The sequence below is a fragment of the Thunnus albacares genome, chromosome 6 (genome assembly GCF_914725855.1).
Source record: "Thunnus albacares chromosome 6, fThuAlb1.1, whole genome shotgun sequence".
Classification (NCBI taxonomy): Eukaryota; Metazoa; Chordata; class Actinopteri; order Scombriformes; family Scombridae; genus Thunnus; species Thunnus albacares.
The window spans coordinates 2,738,099-2,755,932 of NC_058111.1; the positions used below are offsets into that span (position 1 = coordinate 2,738,099).

Genomic DNA, 17,834 nt, shown 5'->3' on the forward strand with positions numbered 1-17,834 from the left:
CAGGCTTCGTGTATGTGAACTGCTGACCCACTGGAATTGTCATATAGTGTCTCTAAACAGTTGCACAAAGTAGACCGACGTCCTTACTGACTTGCCAGAACAGTAGTTTAACATGAAAGCTGTGGAGTGGTCATAAAATGAGTTTAAAGCCTTCAACCTAAGTGTATATAAACTTCTGACTTCAACTGTATTTGCACAGTTTTTTTTACCTAAATATTTACACCAAAGACATACCTGAAAGATGTTCAGCGGTCGATGAAATATTTACTTTGTCTTCCTGAACTTGACAATGGTTTACTATGAAAGTTAAGTCACTTAAATGACACTTGAATTTGTTTGCGCAGAAGAATATGTTTTGTAGTATTTATCATAAGTGATTCATGACTGACGCTTCTTTGTGTGTGTGTGTGTGTGTGTGTGTGTGTGTGTGTGTGTGTGTGTGTGTGTGTGTGTGTGTGGCCTGCAGGGCCGTGAAGGTGAGATTCGTCACCTCTTCCGAGGCTTCGCCTTCCTCCACTGCAAGAAGCTGGTGGAAAACGGAGGCATGTTCGTCTGCAAGACCAGACACCTCGTGTTGGCCGGTGGATCCAAGGTCAGCATCTCATAGTCTGCTTTCTCTTCTCTCTGGGCTCCTATTGGCTTGGAAAGTTATTATTTCTGGAAACAGTCATGAGCCTGAAGCCAAACACTTAAGTACATAATAATCACATAAGTACAGTAATTAGCCTGTATTTTTAAATGAAGCTTTTTGGAACTTGTTAAACCATAACAAATGTCCATTTTAGTTAGTTTGTAGGGCTACAACTATTATTTTCATTATCAGTTAATCTGCCGACTATTTTATCTATTAATCCTTTTGCCAATTTAAAAAAAAAACAAAAAAACAAAACAGAATTCAGTGAAAAAACATCCAGAGACTGAAATGAAAAATAACTGAAACGTTTAAACGATGATGAAAATTGTTGCAGCTCAACATTCTGTCGATGGACCTACTCGTCGCAGCTCTGTATGTTTGTGCTGTTTTGTGTCTTTCAGCCCAGAGACGTGACCAATTTCACAGTAGGAGGATTCGCTCCCATGAGCCCTCGCATCAGCAGTCCCATGCACCACGGCGGAGGAGGTCAGTGTCGGGCTTTCGTAGTTAAAAGGAAACCTACTGGTGTAACAGCACCTTTCCAACAGCCATATCTCACAGACGAGAATCACACAGCTGACATAGAAAGAAGTTTTGGGGTTTTTTTTGATGATCGTGAGTGATTAGTGAACGTTAATGAGACACTGATGGATGTCGAGTCTGGTTTGAGCCAGAAGTTGATTTGTGAGTTTTGAATTGATCCAGCTGTAGATTCTTGTCTGCAGAGGTAAGTGCTGGATCAATCTGTTTATGACTCTGTCTTTCATCGCTGTTGTGTTGGAGGGCGTTTGACATCGGGAATGATAACAAATGTGTGAGCTGAAGGAAGCAATATGATTGTTTGTTTAAAAGATCCAAGAATAGCAGCCCCATAATAGGTTCAGTATGAACCTCAGTTTTGGCTCACGCAGTACATTTTCGGTACAGCAGGAAAAAAAGAAAGTATAGTATAAAATAATATTTCGGTCCTTTTTATTTTTTAAAAATGTAAACATCCAAAAATGGCTTAAGGTCTAAACGCACTGGAAGCGTCTGACGCGCGTCAAACTGCCTTGACGCACCTACTCCGACCTTGTTTCGATTTTTTTGGGGAGTCAAATGAGGACCCACCGTCCAAAGCTGTTTTCTCTGCAGCCAAAAAAAAAAGAGAGAGAGATAGCACAAGTCAGCTGAGCACCGGCAGAGAGAGAGAGAGAGAGAGCCAGCGCGGCGGTGGTCGAGCAAGGAGAGCGAGCGGTAGTGAAAACAAAACCTCTGAATGAGAGAAATAAAACATATTCTGATTATTTCACGGCAGTCACATTTTAGCGCACGAATAAATAACCATTAAGCAGTCAACAAATGATTTACTGTGGACACAGACGCTCTTAGTTTCAGTTTCATTTTCCTCCTCTGCAATTCTCCTATTCATTCATTCATTCATTCATTACATCCAACTAATGTAATGGTTAATACAAGGACAAAATGACAAATTTGTGTTGGTTCTGTGGTGTTGGAATTTCAAATGTGATGCTTGGAGTGGAGCCAAAACTATAACTGACACAGTTTAATTGTGCTGGAAAACACAGAGACGGGAGGGGGGCAGTTAATACATAACAGTGATGGAAACAGAGAAAGATAATAGAAATGGAAACAGAGGACAGTGTCACGCAGAGCGACTGTTTCCTGCTCTCAGCGCCAGTGTTAAATGCAGCAAAGTCTGCTAAACTCCTGTTTAAACAGACCCGTCCCGGCGTCTCTACGGTTTATATGGTAGACTCATCAGCTGACAGCGCTGTCAGCAGCCATTCGCTCCGTGCTGCATTTGGATTTTATAACTGAACAAAAGCTTTTTATTTATCTGACCGTGTGGAAATCAAGATGTTTTATTATTATTGTGGTTTAGTTGGTTAAGCAACATTTACTCAGAGGTGGCCGAACTTAGCGTCCAACACACAGTTTGCTTTGATGCGGCATTGACACTCAGTTTGTCTGTAATCTTGTTTCATCTCTTTATTTGACCGTGCAGCTATGTGTTGTATCCACATGTCGGCCAGATGCTGAGAAATCTTCCGCTCTGTGGTTTGGTTTCTAAAACAAAAGGACACACATTACAGTGGAAACCAATTATAGTGATCACTGTCAGCTTACAGTGTTCATTTTGGGTCTTTTCATTCATGAAAACATTTTACTCCCATGATACACATGATATGCAATTAGCGGCTGCAGCACCATTATGAGGTGTAGAGGCACACCTCTGCAGGGTTGTGTGGAGGTGCGGGGTGTGGGTGTTTATTTGCAACTACCGTCAAACAATCAGAAAATAAAGTTTTATTCCTCTCATTCACCAGCTTTCTCGCTACCGCTGCTTCTTTCTCTCTCTCTCTATCTTTTTCTCTCTTTCGTCTTCTTTAAAATGAGTCAGGAAGCCATCATCAAAGCCTAACTTAACTTTTTTTACGTTGTCAAATGAAGAGAAATGTCCTCCCCTCTTCCTTGGAATGTTTCTGTCCTCCCTCATGGCAGGGTTACAGCTCTAATCAGTCTGGTAGCCAGTTGTGATTGGCCACCACAGCTTTACAGATTGTGTTTCTCCAAAAGTTGATTCTGGTTCAACTTTCTAGCTGCAGACCACTGCAGCCTGAATGTACAACCAGTCTGTTTATGTCTGTTGACCTGAGGCTGATGCTAAGTGCACATTGAAATTATGACGGAAAATGACAAATGAGCCGGCGAGATGCAGCAAAATTAAGTAAAATTCAGTAAATAGCGAAGGTGCCCGTTTCATTACTTTGATCAATTTGACCCGGACAAACGTGATCTCTATAAGCGGTTTCCACCGTATCTTATTTCTTTCAAGTTCTGCCGTGGGAAAAATGTTTTCTGGTATCTCATTTCTCTGCCTCCCCTTCTGCGCCATCTGACTGCAGCTGGAGAAAGACATAGCAATCATAAATTATAAGTGAGGACATGGCCAAGTCTCCCTAGCAGGGCTGTTGTTCTGCCAACCATCAGTCAAATTTTGGTTTGTTTTAAGACATACAAAGTGCTTGTTCGAAAATCAGAAAACTCTGTTCATGCCAAATAAATAAAGCAAGCTTGTCTTGTAATTTGTCAAGTTGCAACCAACAAATATTTCTGCAAACTGATTGATATTATTACCTTTCTAGAGTTGCTATTCTACCAATAAACAACACATAGCATAGTTCAAATCCTCAGCACCAAAACTACAACTTAATCAACCTGCACAGATCCATATTGATAAGTTTCTTAAATTGTATTCTAATAAAACAATAAATAAAAATTATTTTTCAAATAATTTCAGGTTTCTGGGACTTGTAATGTTGTCTTTGGATGTAAAGCCCACCCGTCTGGCACACTAAAGGAGGTTAATCAAACACATCATCGTGTAGTTCTTAAACAGTGTTTGACGCAGGCGGTGTTGTCGTCCTGCAGGTGCTCAGCAGAGAGGAGGAGGAGGAGGTGGAGGAGGAGGAATGGGCCGGGGCAGAGGAAGAAGAGACAACGAGCTGATTGGTCAGACGGTCCGCATCTCTCAGGGTCCTTACAAAGGTAAGACTGGCTGAGTAAACCGGCGGCGGCGGTAACATTTAATCTGTGTCATGCAGCTTTAAGAAAGTGATTTTTTTTTTTAATGGTACTGATGAAGTTTCCTACATTTCCCAGGGTACATCGGTGTGGTGAAGGACGCAACAGAGTCTACAGCCAGAGTGGAGCTGCACTCCACTTGTCAGACCATCTCTGTAGACAGACAGCGCTTAACTACAATGTACGTACTCAGAAACACGTCTGTGGGTTATTTCAGGAGTTATTTGAGGAATCACAAAGCTTCTGTCTTTTATTTTAAGACTTTGGATGGTTTGAAAGTATTCAACAGCAGGACAAGTTTGAGTTTCAGCACTGACACTAAAACATTTAAGTACAAACACAATAAAAGTGTAATGTATAAAATGAATATTAAGTGATTAGATGAGAAAATATACACACATTTATACATACTGGTGCATTTTTTTTCTTTTTTTGCTTTGCACTGTTTGTTATTGATTTGCTGTGGAAGAGACTGCAGATGAAACTCTGGTACAGTACATCAAATGGTAACATTTACAATAAATAAATAAGACAAGACTTACTTGTAACTACATCATATCAACAAAATAAACAAAGTAGAAGTGATTTGTCATATACATGTGACAAGATGTAAAATAATTATCATATATTTGTTATTTCTATTTTTAAATTATCTTTTGAGTTTCTGACTTGTACTACACATACAATAATCCCCTCCTTCATGTTATTTCCCTGCTTTAGTTTGGTGTATTTGCACAATCATGAGGAGACAAATACATTCCTGCATTCAACAGTTATCACAGTGCAAGAAAGGAAGGAAGCCTAAATGATTTATTCAGTCCTTCCCTTTGTTTAAAAAAAAAAAAAAAAAGACTCCCATGATACACGTATGATATGCAGTTAGAGCAGCTGTGGCACCATTATCAGGTGTGGAGGCACACCTCTGCAGGGTTGTGTGGAGGTGCGGGGCGTGGGTGTTTATTTGCAACTACCGTCAAACAATCACGAGGCTACAAATACATTCCTGCATTCAACAGTTATCACAGTGCAGGAAAGAAAGGAAGCCTAAATGATTTATTCAGTCCAAAGTAATAACATTGTTACTCACCAGAAAAAAACTCAAAGCAGAAACACTATATACACAAAACACACAAGCAAGCATGTAAAGAAAATTAAATGATCTTTTCTTTTCAGTGGAATCATGTCGTAATCGTACTGTCAGCGTTGATCTTTCATCTCTTGTATTTTCTGTTTACTGCTAGTCTCTCTGCCAAAAACCAGTCATAGACTCCCTTTATGAAATTCTAACCTTCTGCCAACCTCCCTCTCTTCCTCCAGGGGTGCTAAGAGACACAGCGGAATGACGTCCACCCACGGACGAACTCCCATGTACGGCTCCCAGACTCCCATGTACGGTACCGGCTCCAGAACGCCCATGTACGGGTCTCAGACACCGCTGCATGATGGTAAGACACGGATAGTGTGTATCTTACATATTTCTTTTTGTAATGTTATATTTTCATGATTTGCAATTTATGGTTAAAGTCATGTTTCCTCACTAAATCCTACACGCTGGACCTTTTAACAGATTAGGTTGTTCAGTCTGTCAAATGTCTTTTTGTTCGACCAACAGTCCAAAACCCAAAGAAAAACAAAAAGATCCTCACAAGCGATCAACTAATCAATGAAGATAATAATCGTGTCGGTGCTGCTGTGTTTTTAACCCTTCAGCAGGAAGTCGTACACCTCACTACGGCTCTCAAACCCCGCTGCATGATGGGAGCAGAACGCCGGGTCAGAGTGGAGCCTGGGACCCCAGTAACCCCAACACACCTTCCAGGTAACACACACACACACACACACACACACACACACACACACACACACACACACACACACACACTCAGACTTCAGTGTGTTTAAAATGTGTGTGTTTGTGTTAAGTAAAAGCCCTCGTCTCTTCTCTCCAGGAACGATGAGGAGTACGACTTCGGCTATGACGACGAGCCCTCCCCGTCCCCTCAGGGCTACGGCGGGACCCCCAACCCCCAGACCCCGGGTTACCCTGAAGTCCCCTCTCCACAAGTCAACCCTCAGTACAACCCTCAAACTCCTGGCACGCCTGCTATGTGAGTATCAACACACAGAGACAGATAGTTGACTACAAATGTTAAAATGTGTATTTAAAACAGTATTTATGTTGTGTGTGTGTATATATTTATGTGAATTAGTGTTATAAACATTGCAGTGAGTTGTTGAAGGAGCTGTTGAGTGTGTTGTCCTAAATATTGTTCAGAGGCTTTTGTTCTTGGATGAGGAAAGCAGAACAGAATTTTTGCCCTTTTTTGGCATAAAAATATTTACATTTCATTAACGTTTGCTGTATTTCAGCTTTCATTTAGCTGTACTGTTTAAACTCTGATTGTAAATAGATGGACGGATAATTGGAAAAGCTCTGAAGTCTCCAGTCCACACTTAGCATGACTTATTTTCCTTTTCATAACAAATGTTTTTGAGGCTCAGACTAACCTTTCTGTCCGTGTCCAGGTATAACACGGAGCAGTACTCTCCCTACGCGGCCCCGTCCCCTCAGGGCTCCTACCAGCCAAGTCCCAGTCCTCAGAGCTACCACCAGGTGGCGCCTTCGCCGGTCGGCTACCAGAACACACACTCTCCAGCCAGCTACCACCCGACACCTTCCCCGATGGCTTATCAGGTAGATGACAGTTGTGAGAATGACCTGACAGAAAATGTTCACAGCAGATTTATTAGGGCCTGAGCCCCAAAGGAACGAACACCCTCTTGTATCTGTTCTGTTTCTTTCTTTCTTTCTTTATTATTACGCCATTTCAGACCTAAATTTGACCCCCTTAACATGTTCAAAAACTCACCAAATTTGGCACACACACCAGGTCTGGTTAAAAAAAAAAAAAAAAATGATAAAATGTAAAAATTATCCCCCAAACTGCCAAAATGTGCTCTATAGCGCCACCTATGTATCTAATATGGCCGCCACGGCCCGTAGGAATGTCGTAGAGAGATCGAACTAAAAACTCAATTATTCGTCTCATCAAGACCTACAAATCATACACTGACGCCCCTGACCTAAATCCAACAGGAAGTCTGCAAAAATGCCCATCAATGTACGACTTTTGCGCCAATTTTGGAACCCCAAGAAACGCTATCTCCTCCTAGGGCGTTAATGGTATCAGCTTCAAACTTGAATACGTGACTTATGACACTGTGCTGAACAAAAGTTACAAAGTTACAGTGTTCATTATACTGTCCGTGATACATTCAGGAGTGTGTTATCAGTTAGATAGATGGCTGCTGTCTCATATGCAACAGAGGCTACTTTATCACAAATAAATGCTAATAGGGCTGCAACTAACGCAACTAAATTATTTTCCTCCACGATTCATCTGTTGATTATTTTCTTGATTAGTCGTTTGGTCTATAAAATATCAGAAAATAGTCAAAAGTGGTGATCATTGTTTCCCAAAGCTCAGGACGCAACCTTAAATGTCTTGTTTTGGCAATGAACAACAGTTTCAGTAGTAATAATAAAACTTTATTTATACAGCACATTTCATACCTAAAGATGCAATACAATACTCTTTTTTTTTTTTTTTTTTTTTTTTTTATTTAACAAAAGACGCTAAAGCAGCTGTACAATAACTCTGCCTGACTAAAAATGTCTTAATTCAGTTAATTTATGAGGTATGTGATTAAAGAATAAGGGAAAAAAGTAAATACAGTTATGTTAGTACAGTTTTCTTACTGAGCAGACATTGAATGTCAACTTTCAGTACTCAGCGCTCCGGACATATATATTGAGGTTTAATACCGAGCCCTAAAATTAACCAGATATGAATGTTCGATTTAGACTAAACCAGTAAATAAAATATCTGGCATATTAAGCTACTTCATCTATTGATGTACATGCAACATTTTCCACAATCGTCAGATACCACAGACAAATACAGACAAAGTTGCAACTTCAGCTAAAAGTCGGATGTGGCTCTACATAACCTGGCAGAATCTGTAAGATATGAACCATTCATATAGTTGTAACCATGAAATTCAGTTTTGGTTTGATCACTCCAAATAACTTTTCGTTTTCGTTTCAGAAGTTTCGAGATTTGTGGCGTTAGCCCAATAATATTTCTGGCAACTTGACCGTGCAGCCCATTTTTGTTCAAAGTACTTCCTTATTGCTCATCTTGAAACAGCCACATCCAATTTTCAGCTGAAGTTGCATGTGGCTCGGTGTCAACAAAACCCTTCATTTTCCACTTCTTCGTCAGACTTTGAACACTACTGATTGATAGGTTCTCGTGGGTCCTTTGACAGTTGTTTTACTTTCCTTGTGGCTCAGTATCCAGTAAAGTCAGAGCAGCCCCAGGTGAAATGTGCAGGGAAACTCATTGACTGTTTATACGAAGACACTAATTACAATGAAACAAGTCACAGATGTGGAAACTTACCCTTCATATCCATTTAAACTGTCAGGTCAAACATTCAAAGGTATGTAAACAGTTGATCAGGGATCAGTTGACCTGACCACTATCATTAAATAAAACAAAAGTTTACAGCATGATAAGTCATTTTTTTCAAAATATTTCGCAAATTCTACCAGGGTATGTAAACTTATGAGCACAACTGTACCTTTTTTAGAATAAATCGTACAGCACCCCCTAACACTTTCTGTGTCATTCATCTCTATATAATAATATAAATATATTTATTTGTAGCGCACAGTTCAAACGACAAATGCAACTCAAAGAAATACAAAAAAATAAAAAAGTCAAGTCAAGTTTTATTTATATAGCTAAGTTATCTCAGGACACTTTTCACATAGAACAGGTCTGACTATTGTCTGTAATTAAACCAACATAACTCCATGAGCAGCACTTTGTGACAGCAGCAAGGAAAAACCTCCCTTTAACGGGAAGAAACCTCTGGCACCTGACAGTAGGTGTGAACAGACGGCCTCAAGCACACTTCCAAAATTAGTTCTTGGACTTAAAAAACATAAATAAGTGGAGCCGAATAATGCAGTCAAGTTCCAGAACTGTCCATGAGCTCTGGACTTCAGCTGAATCTCAGTTTATAGTGTCAAAATCTCATCTTCCACTCCAGAAGAGTTCAGGTGAAACAGTGTCGCAATTTTTGATGCGAGTGAATCAACCTCAGCATCTTCCCCGAAAATGGTAGCACACGAATATAGCGACTGGCTCGAGCAAAGAAAAGTTTTGAAAGCGTTTGGCAAACTCTGACATCTTGGAAAGACTTCTTGTTCTCAACGATGAAGTGACTTACCCGGGAAACGATGCTTCCGAGAAATCCAAACGATAAAACCAAGGTAATCAGGAAATCAAACCCAGTCAAATAAAATGTAGTAACACACAAAGAGCCCAGAAGTTGTTACAAATGGTATTAGACCACTAAATTACATAAAAGAAAGCTATAAAAATAGGTTTTATGGTTCAGTTTTAAGCCGTCCACTGTGTCTGATGCCCTGACCTCCTCTGGTCTGGGGAATGCAGGAATTTGAGGATCTCAGGGGTCCAGGAGGGGCATGTCAGCAATAAAGTCTGGTGCTGATCTATTAAGAGGTTTAAAAACTAAAAGTAAAATCTTAATATGACTGGAGAGCCAACGAAGGGCCTTCAAAACCAGGTTGTTATGTGTAGGTGAGGAAACACACTGCTGCATTTTCAGTCACCCGTAGTTTATTTAAAGATGTTTCGGGGACACCTAAGACAAGTTTTACAGTCATCCAGTCTGCTAGAAACAAAAGCATGAAGGAAAGAAATATAACTGAGTGACTCTCGTTGTTGCCACAGGCCAGTCCTAGCCCCAGTCCGGTGGGCTACAGCCCCATGACGCCCGGAGCGCCCTCTCCTGGAGGCTACAACCCTCACACCCCCGGCTCCAACATAGAGCAGGGCAGCAGCGACTGGGTGACCACTGACATCCTGGTCCGGGTCAAGGACTCTTTCATGGACCTGATGGGACAGACGGGCGTCATCAGGAGCGTCACGGTGAGTAACACACACACATTATTCAGCTGACGGTGGTTTTACATGTCTGAGACCAGCTGGTGGGATAAAGGGTTTTGCAGCTTCTGTAGTAGGGATGTGCAGAGAGCCCAGTATTTGTATCTGTATTTGTTGAGGCAGCAAAATTACCCCCAGAATAGTCGGCAAACCCCAAAAATCCTTGATTCATCTCTTTTACAGAGAGGATGAGGAAGAAAGCGAGGAGTATCCATGCAGATATCCTCCCGTCCTCTAGTCAGCCAGGTGTGATGGAGTGCCTCTGGCAACTAAACATGTATTTTAAAAAGTCCTTCATCCCGAGTGCCGTCAGTGTTCTTTACTCTGCAAAGAGACAGATGAGATTTAAGCCTCAGACACGAGTTTTTAGCGTGTAACGTGTCCTCGTCACTGTGTTTGCTAGAATGACTGCTTCACATCTCTTTCTCCTAAGAATTACGTGTAGTGCGTCTGCATGTCTTGGTGAGCCGAAGACAATTTTCCACCTTGGCGGACATTAAAGTTCTATTCTATTCTATTCTATTCTATTCTATTCTATTCTGTCCACAGTAGCAGGATACTGATACTAGCAGAGCCCAGGAGGGGCCATGGAGAGTAAAAGAACTAATTTGTGCTTTTAGATTAAATAATTCATGCTCTCAATTTCTTGATTCATGCTCTTGCGGCGTCCCGGTAGCTTAATGGTAACGTCTGCGGTGGACGTCCAGCTGGGACCTTTGCTATATGTCGTACCTCTCTCTCTCTGTCTGTCTCTCACTCTCTTGTCAATTCAGTTCAGTTGGCTTTATTGGCATGGCTGCATACAATACAACATTGCTAAAGCATATTTACACAAACTATACAATCATAGCAGACAAATAAATAAACAAACAGCATATATATATATAGAAATAGAAACAATACAAGAGAGCATGGAGAACAATAGGAGCTATGGACAGTAGGTAAGAGTAACATAAGATATAAACTTGCAACAAATGAATTATTAATGAATAAGTATTAATTATTAGCCATGTGGAGCTCCAGTCTACAGCAGTCCTCCCTCTCTCACTGTACGACTGGAAGTCTCTCCAAGTCACTTAGACAGAGGAATCTTAATGGTAACGTAATCTATCTAATAAAGGCAAAAAAAGCCAAAATGTAATCTTATAATAATAATAATTGATGCTTCAAATTTGATAATTTGCACCTTGAATTTGAACAGAATTCACCCTCAGCTATTCTCTCTCGTCCTTCGTTCACCTTCACCGTGGAGCACTTGGATTTAATAAGGTTTTATTTTGATCTGGGAACAAGTTATGTGGATTTATTGGATAGTCTTTGGAGAGTTATCTCTGAAATCTTAAACGTAATCTAACAGCACTTTATTTACCACAAAACAGATCAACCGAGAGCACAAATGATTTTTTTTTTCTTTCTTTGTGACCCCTCCTGGACTCTGTAGAGGTTTTATTTTATTAAGATCTCATTACATATAAATCATCTCCATTTTAAATATTGTCAAATAAAACCAAAACTGTCCAACTAGAAGGATTACACCGTTAGAGGAGAAAAGATAATGGCTGAATATGTGGGTGGACTGATCCTTCTTTCAGTAAAATCCAGTAGTGTTTTTCCAAGGAAACCGAATTTGGCTCCACCACCTTAGACATTATATTTGGCTCGTATTGATCTCTTGAGAATCATTGAGATAGATTGACATGCAGGTTTTGCTGCGGTTTTGTACGGGAGTGTCTACTGTAAACAAGTATTACATCCACTCAAAGTTCATCTGAGATTCAGATGTCAACTGTTCTGTGTGATGAACCAGTAATCAGGGTTCAATCCAAGAAAACCAGACATCAAGAAGGTTGCTTCAGAGTAATAATACATTGTCAACAGCAGCTGCAGCCACTCAGATGGAAATATAAGGAACACCTTTTGTGGTTTTTGGTCCCAGACGTTCAGATTGAACTGAAGGCCTCGCTCAGCCTCATATAAGCTTCACACAATGAATAAATGACTGTGTGGACACGATTTTGGCCTCCATCACTTACATTGAAAGCACATTTGAAGGAACTGTTAAGATTGTGTAGTTGTTCCACACAAACTGTTAATATCCAGTATAAACAGGAGGAATGATTACTTCTTTCACTGTTACCATGTTACCAAACACAGTGAAGTATGTTTAGTAGAAAAACGGATATTTAGTTTACTATCAAAGAAGACAAAGAAAACCAGTCACAAATAGTCACATCTGTGAAGCCACAGCCAGTTAATATTTATACTTTTTGGCTTTACAAAATGACTGAAGTCAGTCACAAACAATCCTTGAATAGATCAAAAATAGTTCAGGAACTTTATATGATGGAACAACTGACTTTTTCTTTGAAAAATGCTTCTGAAAAATGTGGAAAAAACCAGATGTTTTGAATCTGAAGTGATTTCTTTTTGTATTTCTTTCTTTTCTTTCTGTGGCAGAGTCGACAGATGGACGTTAGGTTATAACTTAGTTTACAGGCTGCTGTAATTATCAAATTGAACACTACTTCATTAAAAGTTAATATTATGTTATTTCTCAGGCTGCATTTTTTCTGAACTAGTCAACGAGTGTAAAAGCTTCCTGGGAAGAACTGTGTAGTTCTGAGATGTTGTTCAAGCGTAGTTTGTATTGATCTTGTGATTGATGAATTTCTCCATTTAAATCCAAGAAATGATTCTTTATTATTAGAGATTTTATTCTTTAATACACAAATTCATGTTTGCACGTTCAGCTGATCAGCTGTGTATCGATGAAAAGACACAGTCTGGATCAATAAGTACATAGTTAAAGCTATAATATGTAATTATTCCACATTAAAATGTCTAAAAACAACTAGACCTATGTTATATATGTTGTTGAGTTGTGTACTTACATTATCCCAAATGTTTCCAACAGTTTTCAAACTCAGAGAAATCTGTAATTTAATCAAAGTAACGGATCGTTTCATTTGGTCGCCTGTCGATGGCGTCATACCTCCTCTACGAAAGAGTAAACACGCACCAGATGCATACGGCGGCGCTGTGTTTGTCCGCTACAATGGCGTCTACCAAAGAGTAACTTACACACATACAAGATAATACATCGGCGTTGTGGTTGTTCCACACAAACTGTTATAAATGGACTTTTATTCAGTTTTAAGCCACATTTTCATGATAAATTTAGGTCGTTTTTAACTATATCTTTTAGCCGGAAGAAGGATTTTAGTCATTGGACGTCTGGATCTTAAGTTATCAGAGAAATAAACTGGACAAACGTTAGCAGCAGCTCGGCTAACAGCCCCTCCAGGAAATCCGGTGGTCACCAAACATCATCGGAGAAATATTGATTTTTTTTTTTTAGGTGAAACAGCTTTAATTAGTATTTTAATGATTTTAATCTGCGTGTACGTTTTTTTCTGGAGAGGAGGAGACCTCTGCGGATAATTCGGCTCCCGGAAGAAACCGACCGAACGTTTGGATCTAAAGTTATAAGAGAAATAAACCGAACAAGTGTTAGCAGCAGCTCGGCTAACAGCCCGTACCGGACGTCTGGTGGTTGCCGTACATCATCGGAGAAACACTGATTTTTTATTCAGTGTTTTTACCTGTAATCTCCGGGTCTGTTTGTTCTGGAGAGGAGGAGACCTCTGTGGGTAAAAACATCCTGAATGATGAACACTGGAGTAACCCTATCCTGGTGAAGCTGGTTATTTAACAACGAAGAAAACAATTCCCATGATCCCTTGCTACTTCACACTGTCATCACACTCCGTCTTTTGTTATTGTTTTGATTGAGACGCCTAGCGGCTGAAATTACATATTGTGCTTTTAATTGGAGTTCATTACTCTAATTGATCAGTTTCTGTCTCTAACATGTAAAGATTTACAGTTGCATATCATTTCCTCAACTGTTTATTATTTCATTTCTAGTGAACTTGACTGTTTAAAAGTTAATATTATTTTTGCTGTTATTCTAATGTTTTTGACAAGTTTATTTGTCAACTGTAAAATATCTTGGCTACAATTCTTTAAGAACTAAACTAAAGTGACCTTTTGTTTGAAAAACGTTTGTTTGTTTATTTGTTATTGGCTAATATATAGTTTAAGTCTCTAATATTTAATACTATGTTTGATTTCTGTGCAGTCTCTCATGTTTTTGAATCACTGCAATAAGTTAAAGACTCTGAATTCTGTGTGTGTGTGTGTGTGTGTGTGTGTGTGTGTGTGTGTGTGTGTGTGTGTGTGTGCGCGTGCGTGTACGTGTGTGTGCGTGCGTGCGTGCGTGCGTGTGTGTGTGTGCGTGCGTGTGTGTGTGTGTGTGTGTGTGTGTGTGCGTGCGTGTGTGCACTCGTGTGTGCGTGCGTGTGTGTGTGTGTAGGGAGGGATGTGTTCAGTATTCATGCAGGAGTCGGAGAAGGTTGTCAGTATCAGCAGTGATCATCTGGAGCCCGTCACTCCCACCAAGAACAACAAGGTAACTCCTTTAAAATGAACAGAAATGACAAATTGCAACCAGACATCATTATCATTAATAATTAAACATGTTTATTACCCTTCGTTTTTTATATTCTGTTTTCAATATTTTACATCGTCCACGATGTTTGTAATCTTACTGTCGAGATGTTATTGAAGTCAAAGAAAAATAACGTTGAAATCAACATAGATTATATTTTAACATGACATGTATCACAGTATAAATTCTACTTTTATGAAACTTATTAAGTGTCCCTAATATTTTCTCTTCCCTCATTCATGTTAATGGAGTGGACAAAATATTAGGAACACTTTTCAATATAATGCACTCCAGTACCCCACCTCACACTATGACCTCAATAATAAACATAAAGTAGAATTATCACCTTTCTGACAATGTCAACAAAAACTGAATGTGTATAAGCTTCATAAAAGTAGAATTTATAGCAGAACTGTTGTGTTGGATGGACATCAGATACGTGATAGAACCTTAAAAACATCAGATTTGTTAAATGTAACTTGCAGATCTTCAGGCATGACGTGATTGGTCGATTAACTGATTAGTTGCCAACTATTAAATTAATCTCTGACTATTTTAAGCTTTAGGAAACAGTGATTTTTCACAAATTTCTAACATTTTACAGACCAAAAGACTAATCAGTTAATCGAGAAAATAATCGATAATGAGCCCTACTCTAAAAATAAAAACTTTGAAGAAATTTAGATAATAAACATTTAAAAAGTGACTCTTTCTCTCTTAGTTTGACCCGATGAGGCTGTTTTTTTTTTTTTATTATTTTGTAGTAAAATGTAAACTATCATCACAAAGTGGAGCTGCAACGATTCATCAATGGACAGAAAATTAATTTAACTTTTAAATATGCAGAAACAAATGAGCTGGTTTCAGGGTTCATGTGTTGATTCAGTTGAACAAAAGAACAAGAAATTTAAAGACCTTTGACTTTTGGACATATAATAATCAGTATTTTTCACTATTTTCTGATATTTTCCTGTTAAAGCTTTAACCGTTCAATGTCCTCGTCCGTGCAGGTGAAGGTGATTCTGGGAGAGGACCGCGAGGCGACGGGGATCCTGCTGAGTATCGACGGAGACGACGGCATCGTGCGCATGGAGCTCGACGACCAGCTGAAGATCCTCAACCTGAGGTTCCTGGGACGCCTCGAACATTGAGTCGTTACAGGCGGAGGGAGAGAGAGAGAGAGAGAGAGAGAAACACAGAGACGCAACGCACACGGTGAGGCGGAAGAAACACAGGATGCACACCGGGGACTGTAATAAGAAGAGTGTTGGCCGAACATAGGCAGAGATGTTATCATTTTTGATTTTATTATTTTTGTGAGGCACCCAAACCCCCCAAACAGTCTCTCCAATTAGATCCAGCTGCAGCACCAGAGGTCTTCCGCTGAATACGAATATGAATATGAATGTCAGGGCGGAAATGTTTGGTTTGACATCTGAATTTCATCTGTATTTACTGGTTTCGGCAGCGGAGGTGAAGTGTGACTGGACAGAAAAACTTGCCAGGCTGCTTTTCTCTCCCTCTCTCTGTAAATCAGTATTTCCATGTGTCAGCTGGTCCCCTCTTCCGGTTGTTTTATTTTTTTATTTTTTTTTTTTTTATTATCTTTTTGTTTTATTAGGTTTACTGTATTCTTACTAGTTGTCTGAATCTGTTTTTAGTGCTTTCTGAATGTTCTGTCTGTACTTTTCTGGTTTTCTGGGTGCAGGAGGGTTAAAAAAAAAAAAACTACAAAGTGTAAAATGTCAATAAACTGTGAACCCGTTCATCTACGTGTGTGTGTGTGTGTGTGTGTGTGTTTATAGCTGTCGTGGCTTTGCGGAGGGTGATGTCAGTCCAGAGGGAAATATTTCAACAACATTCATATGGATTAGTGAAAGCTATAAAATATTGTACAACAGCTGTGGAACTGTACACAGCTTAATGACAGAACCAGAAGTTCAGGATTCTCACAGTGTGACTGCTGCTACGAGCCGCAGCTGTAGCCTGCAACGAGAATCAATCAGCAACTTTCATTTTTGAAGCAAAAATACCAAAAAAAAAAAAAAAAGTTCTAGTCACACCTTCTTAAATGTGAAGACTTGATGTTTTTCTTCTCATATATGATAATTAATTTAATATCCCAGAAGTAGAAGTCAAGTTAAATTTATTTATATAACACATTGGCACTGGCAGCACATCACCCCCACTCTCATTCACCTACACTGGCTCCCTGTGAAATGGTGTGACAACGCTGTGGTTAAGGTCTGGTTAGGTTTAGGCACAAAGACCACTTGGTTAGGGAAAGATCATGGTTTGGGTTACCGCATCTCCTACAAACTCCTCCTCCTCCTCCTCCTCCTCACCTACAAATCCCTTCACTCCCTGGACCCCCCAGTACCTTTCTGACCTTCTCCACCGGCCCACACTTTCCCGAAGCCTTCGGTACTCAGACTCAGGACTGCTCTCCGTCCCCTGCACCTACGGACGCACTTTTGGAGACAGAGCCTTCAGCGTGGCAGCCCCCCACCCTCTGGAACTCTCACCCTTCCGAAATGCGCAACGCTACTACCCTGGACTCTTTCAAATCAGCCCTCAAAATCTGTTTGCTCAGGCTTTTGGCCCACAGTTAACCTGTTAACCTCTCAGTTGTTTATTGTTTAAGCTCGGCTTGGATCAGCCCTTAGTGATGCTGCTATAGGCCTAGACTGCTGGGGGACTTCCCATGATGCACTGAGCTCCTCTCTCCTCCTCCTCCTTCTCCTCCTCCTCCTCCTCCTCCTCCTCTCCATCTGTATGCATTGATGTAACATCAATGCATGTCGCTAACTTTGCTTCTTCCCCGGAGTTTTTTGTGCTTTCTCATCTCGCAGGAAACCCTGGGTTCCGGGCCGAGCCCTCGCGGTCCTTCACAGTCCTGATGGCATCCTTCCCTTTCCCAGCGAAGAGTCCATTACAATAATCTAGTCGACTGGAAAGGAACCAATGAAGCAATTTTTCAGGATCAGACTTTGGATATATTTCTAAGATGATGAAAAGCAGTCATAGATACTGGAAATGTGCTTCTGAAAGTTAAGATCAG

General features: G+C 40.1%; 1 protein-coding gene across 1 annotated transcript in view; it reads left to right on the forward strand.

The window, feature by feature from the left end:
* Positions 1 to 16,518, forward strand: part of supt5h (SPT5 homolog, DSIF elongation factor subunit) — a 42,108-nt gene extending 25,590 nt beyond the window's left edge. The window contains exons 20-30 of the mRNA XM_044353583.1: positions 467 to 592; positions 1,036 to 1,120; positions 4,070 to 4,186; positions 4,301 to 4,403; positions 5,540 to 5,667; positions 5,933 to 6,041; positions 6,172 to 6,330; positions 6,749 to 6,917; positions 10,051 to 10,248; positions 14,639 to 14,734; positions 15,784 to 16,518. Coding sequence (XP_044209518.1) covers positions 467 to 592; positions 1,036 to 1,120; positions 4,070 to 4,186; positions 4,301 to 4,403; positions 5,540 to 5,667; positions 5,933 to 6,041; positions 6,172 to 6,330; positions 6,749 to 6,917; positions 10,051 to 10,248; positions 14,639 to 14,734; positions 15,784 to 15,924 — 1,431 coding nt within the window. The 3' untranslated portion in view covers positions 15,925 to 16,518. The remainder of the gene's footprint in view (positions 1 to 466; positions 593 to 1,035; positions 1,121 to 4,069; positions 4,187 to 4,300; positions 4,404 to 5,539; positions 5,668 to 5,932; positions 6,042 to 6,171; positions 6,331 to 6,748; positions 6,918 to 10,050; positions 10,249 to 14,638; positions 14,735 to 15,783) is intronic.
* The last annotated feature ends 1,316 nt before the right edge of the window (positions 16,519 to 17,834 follow it).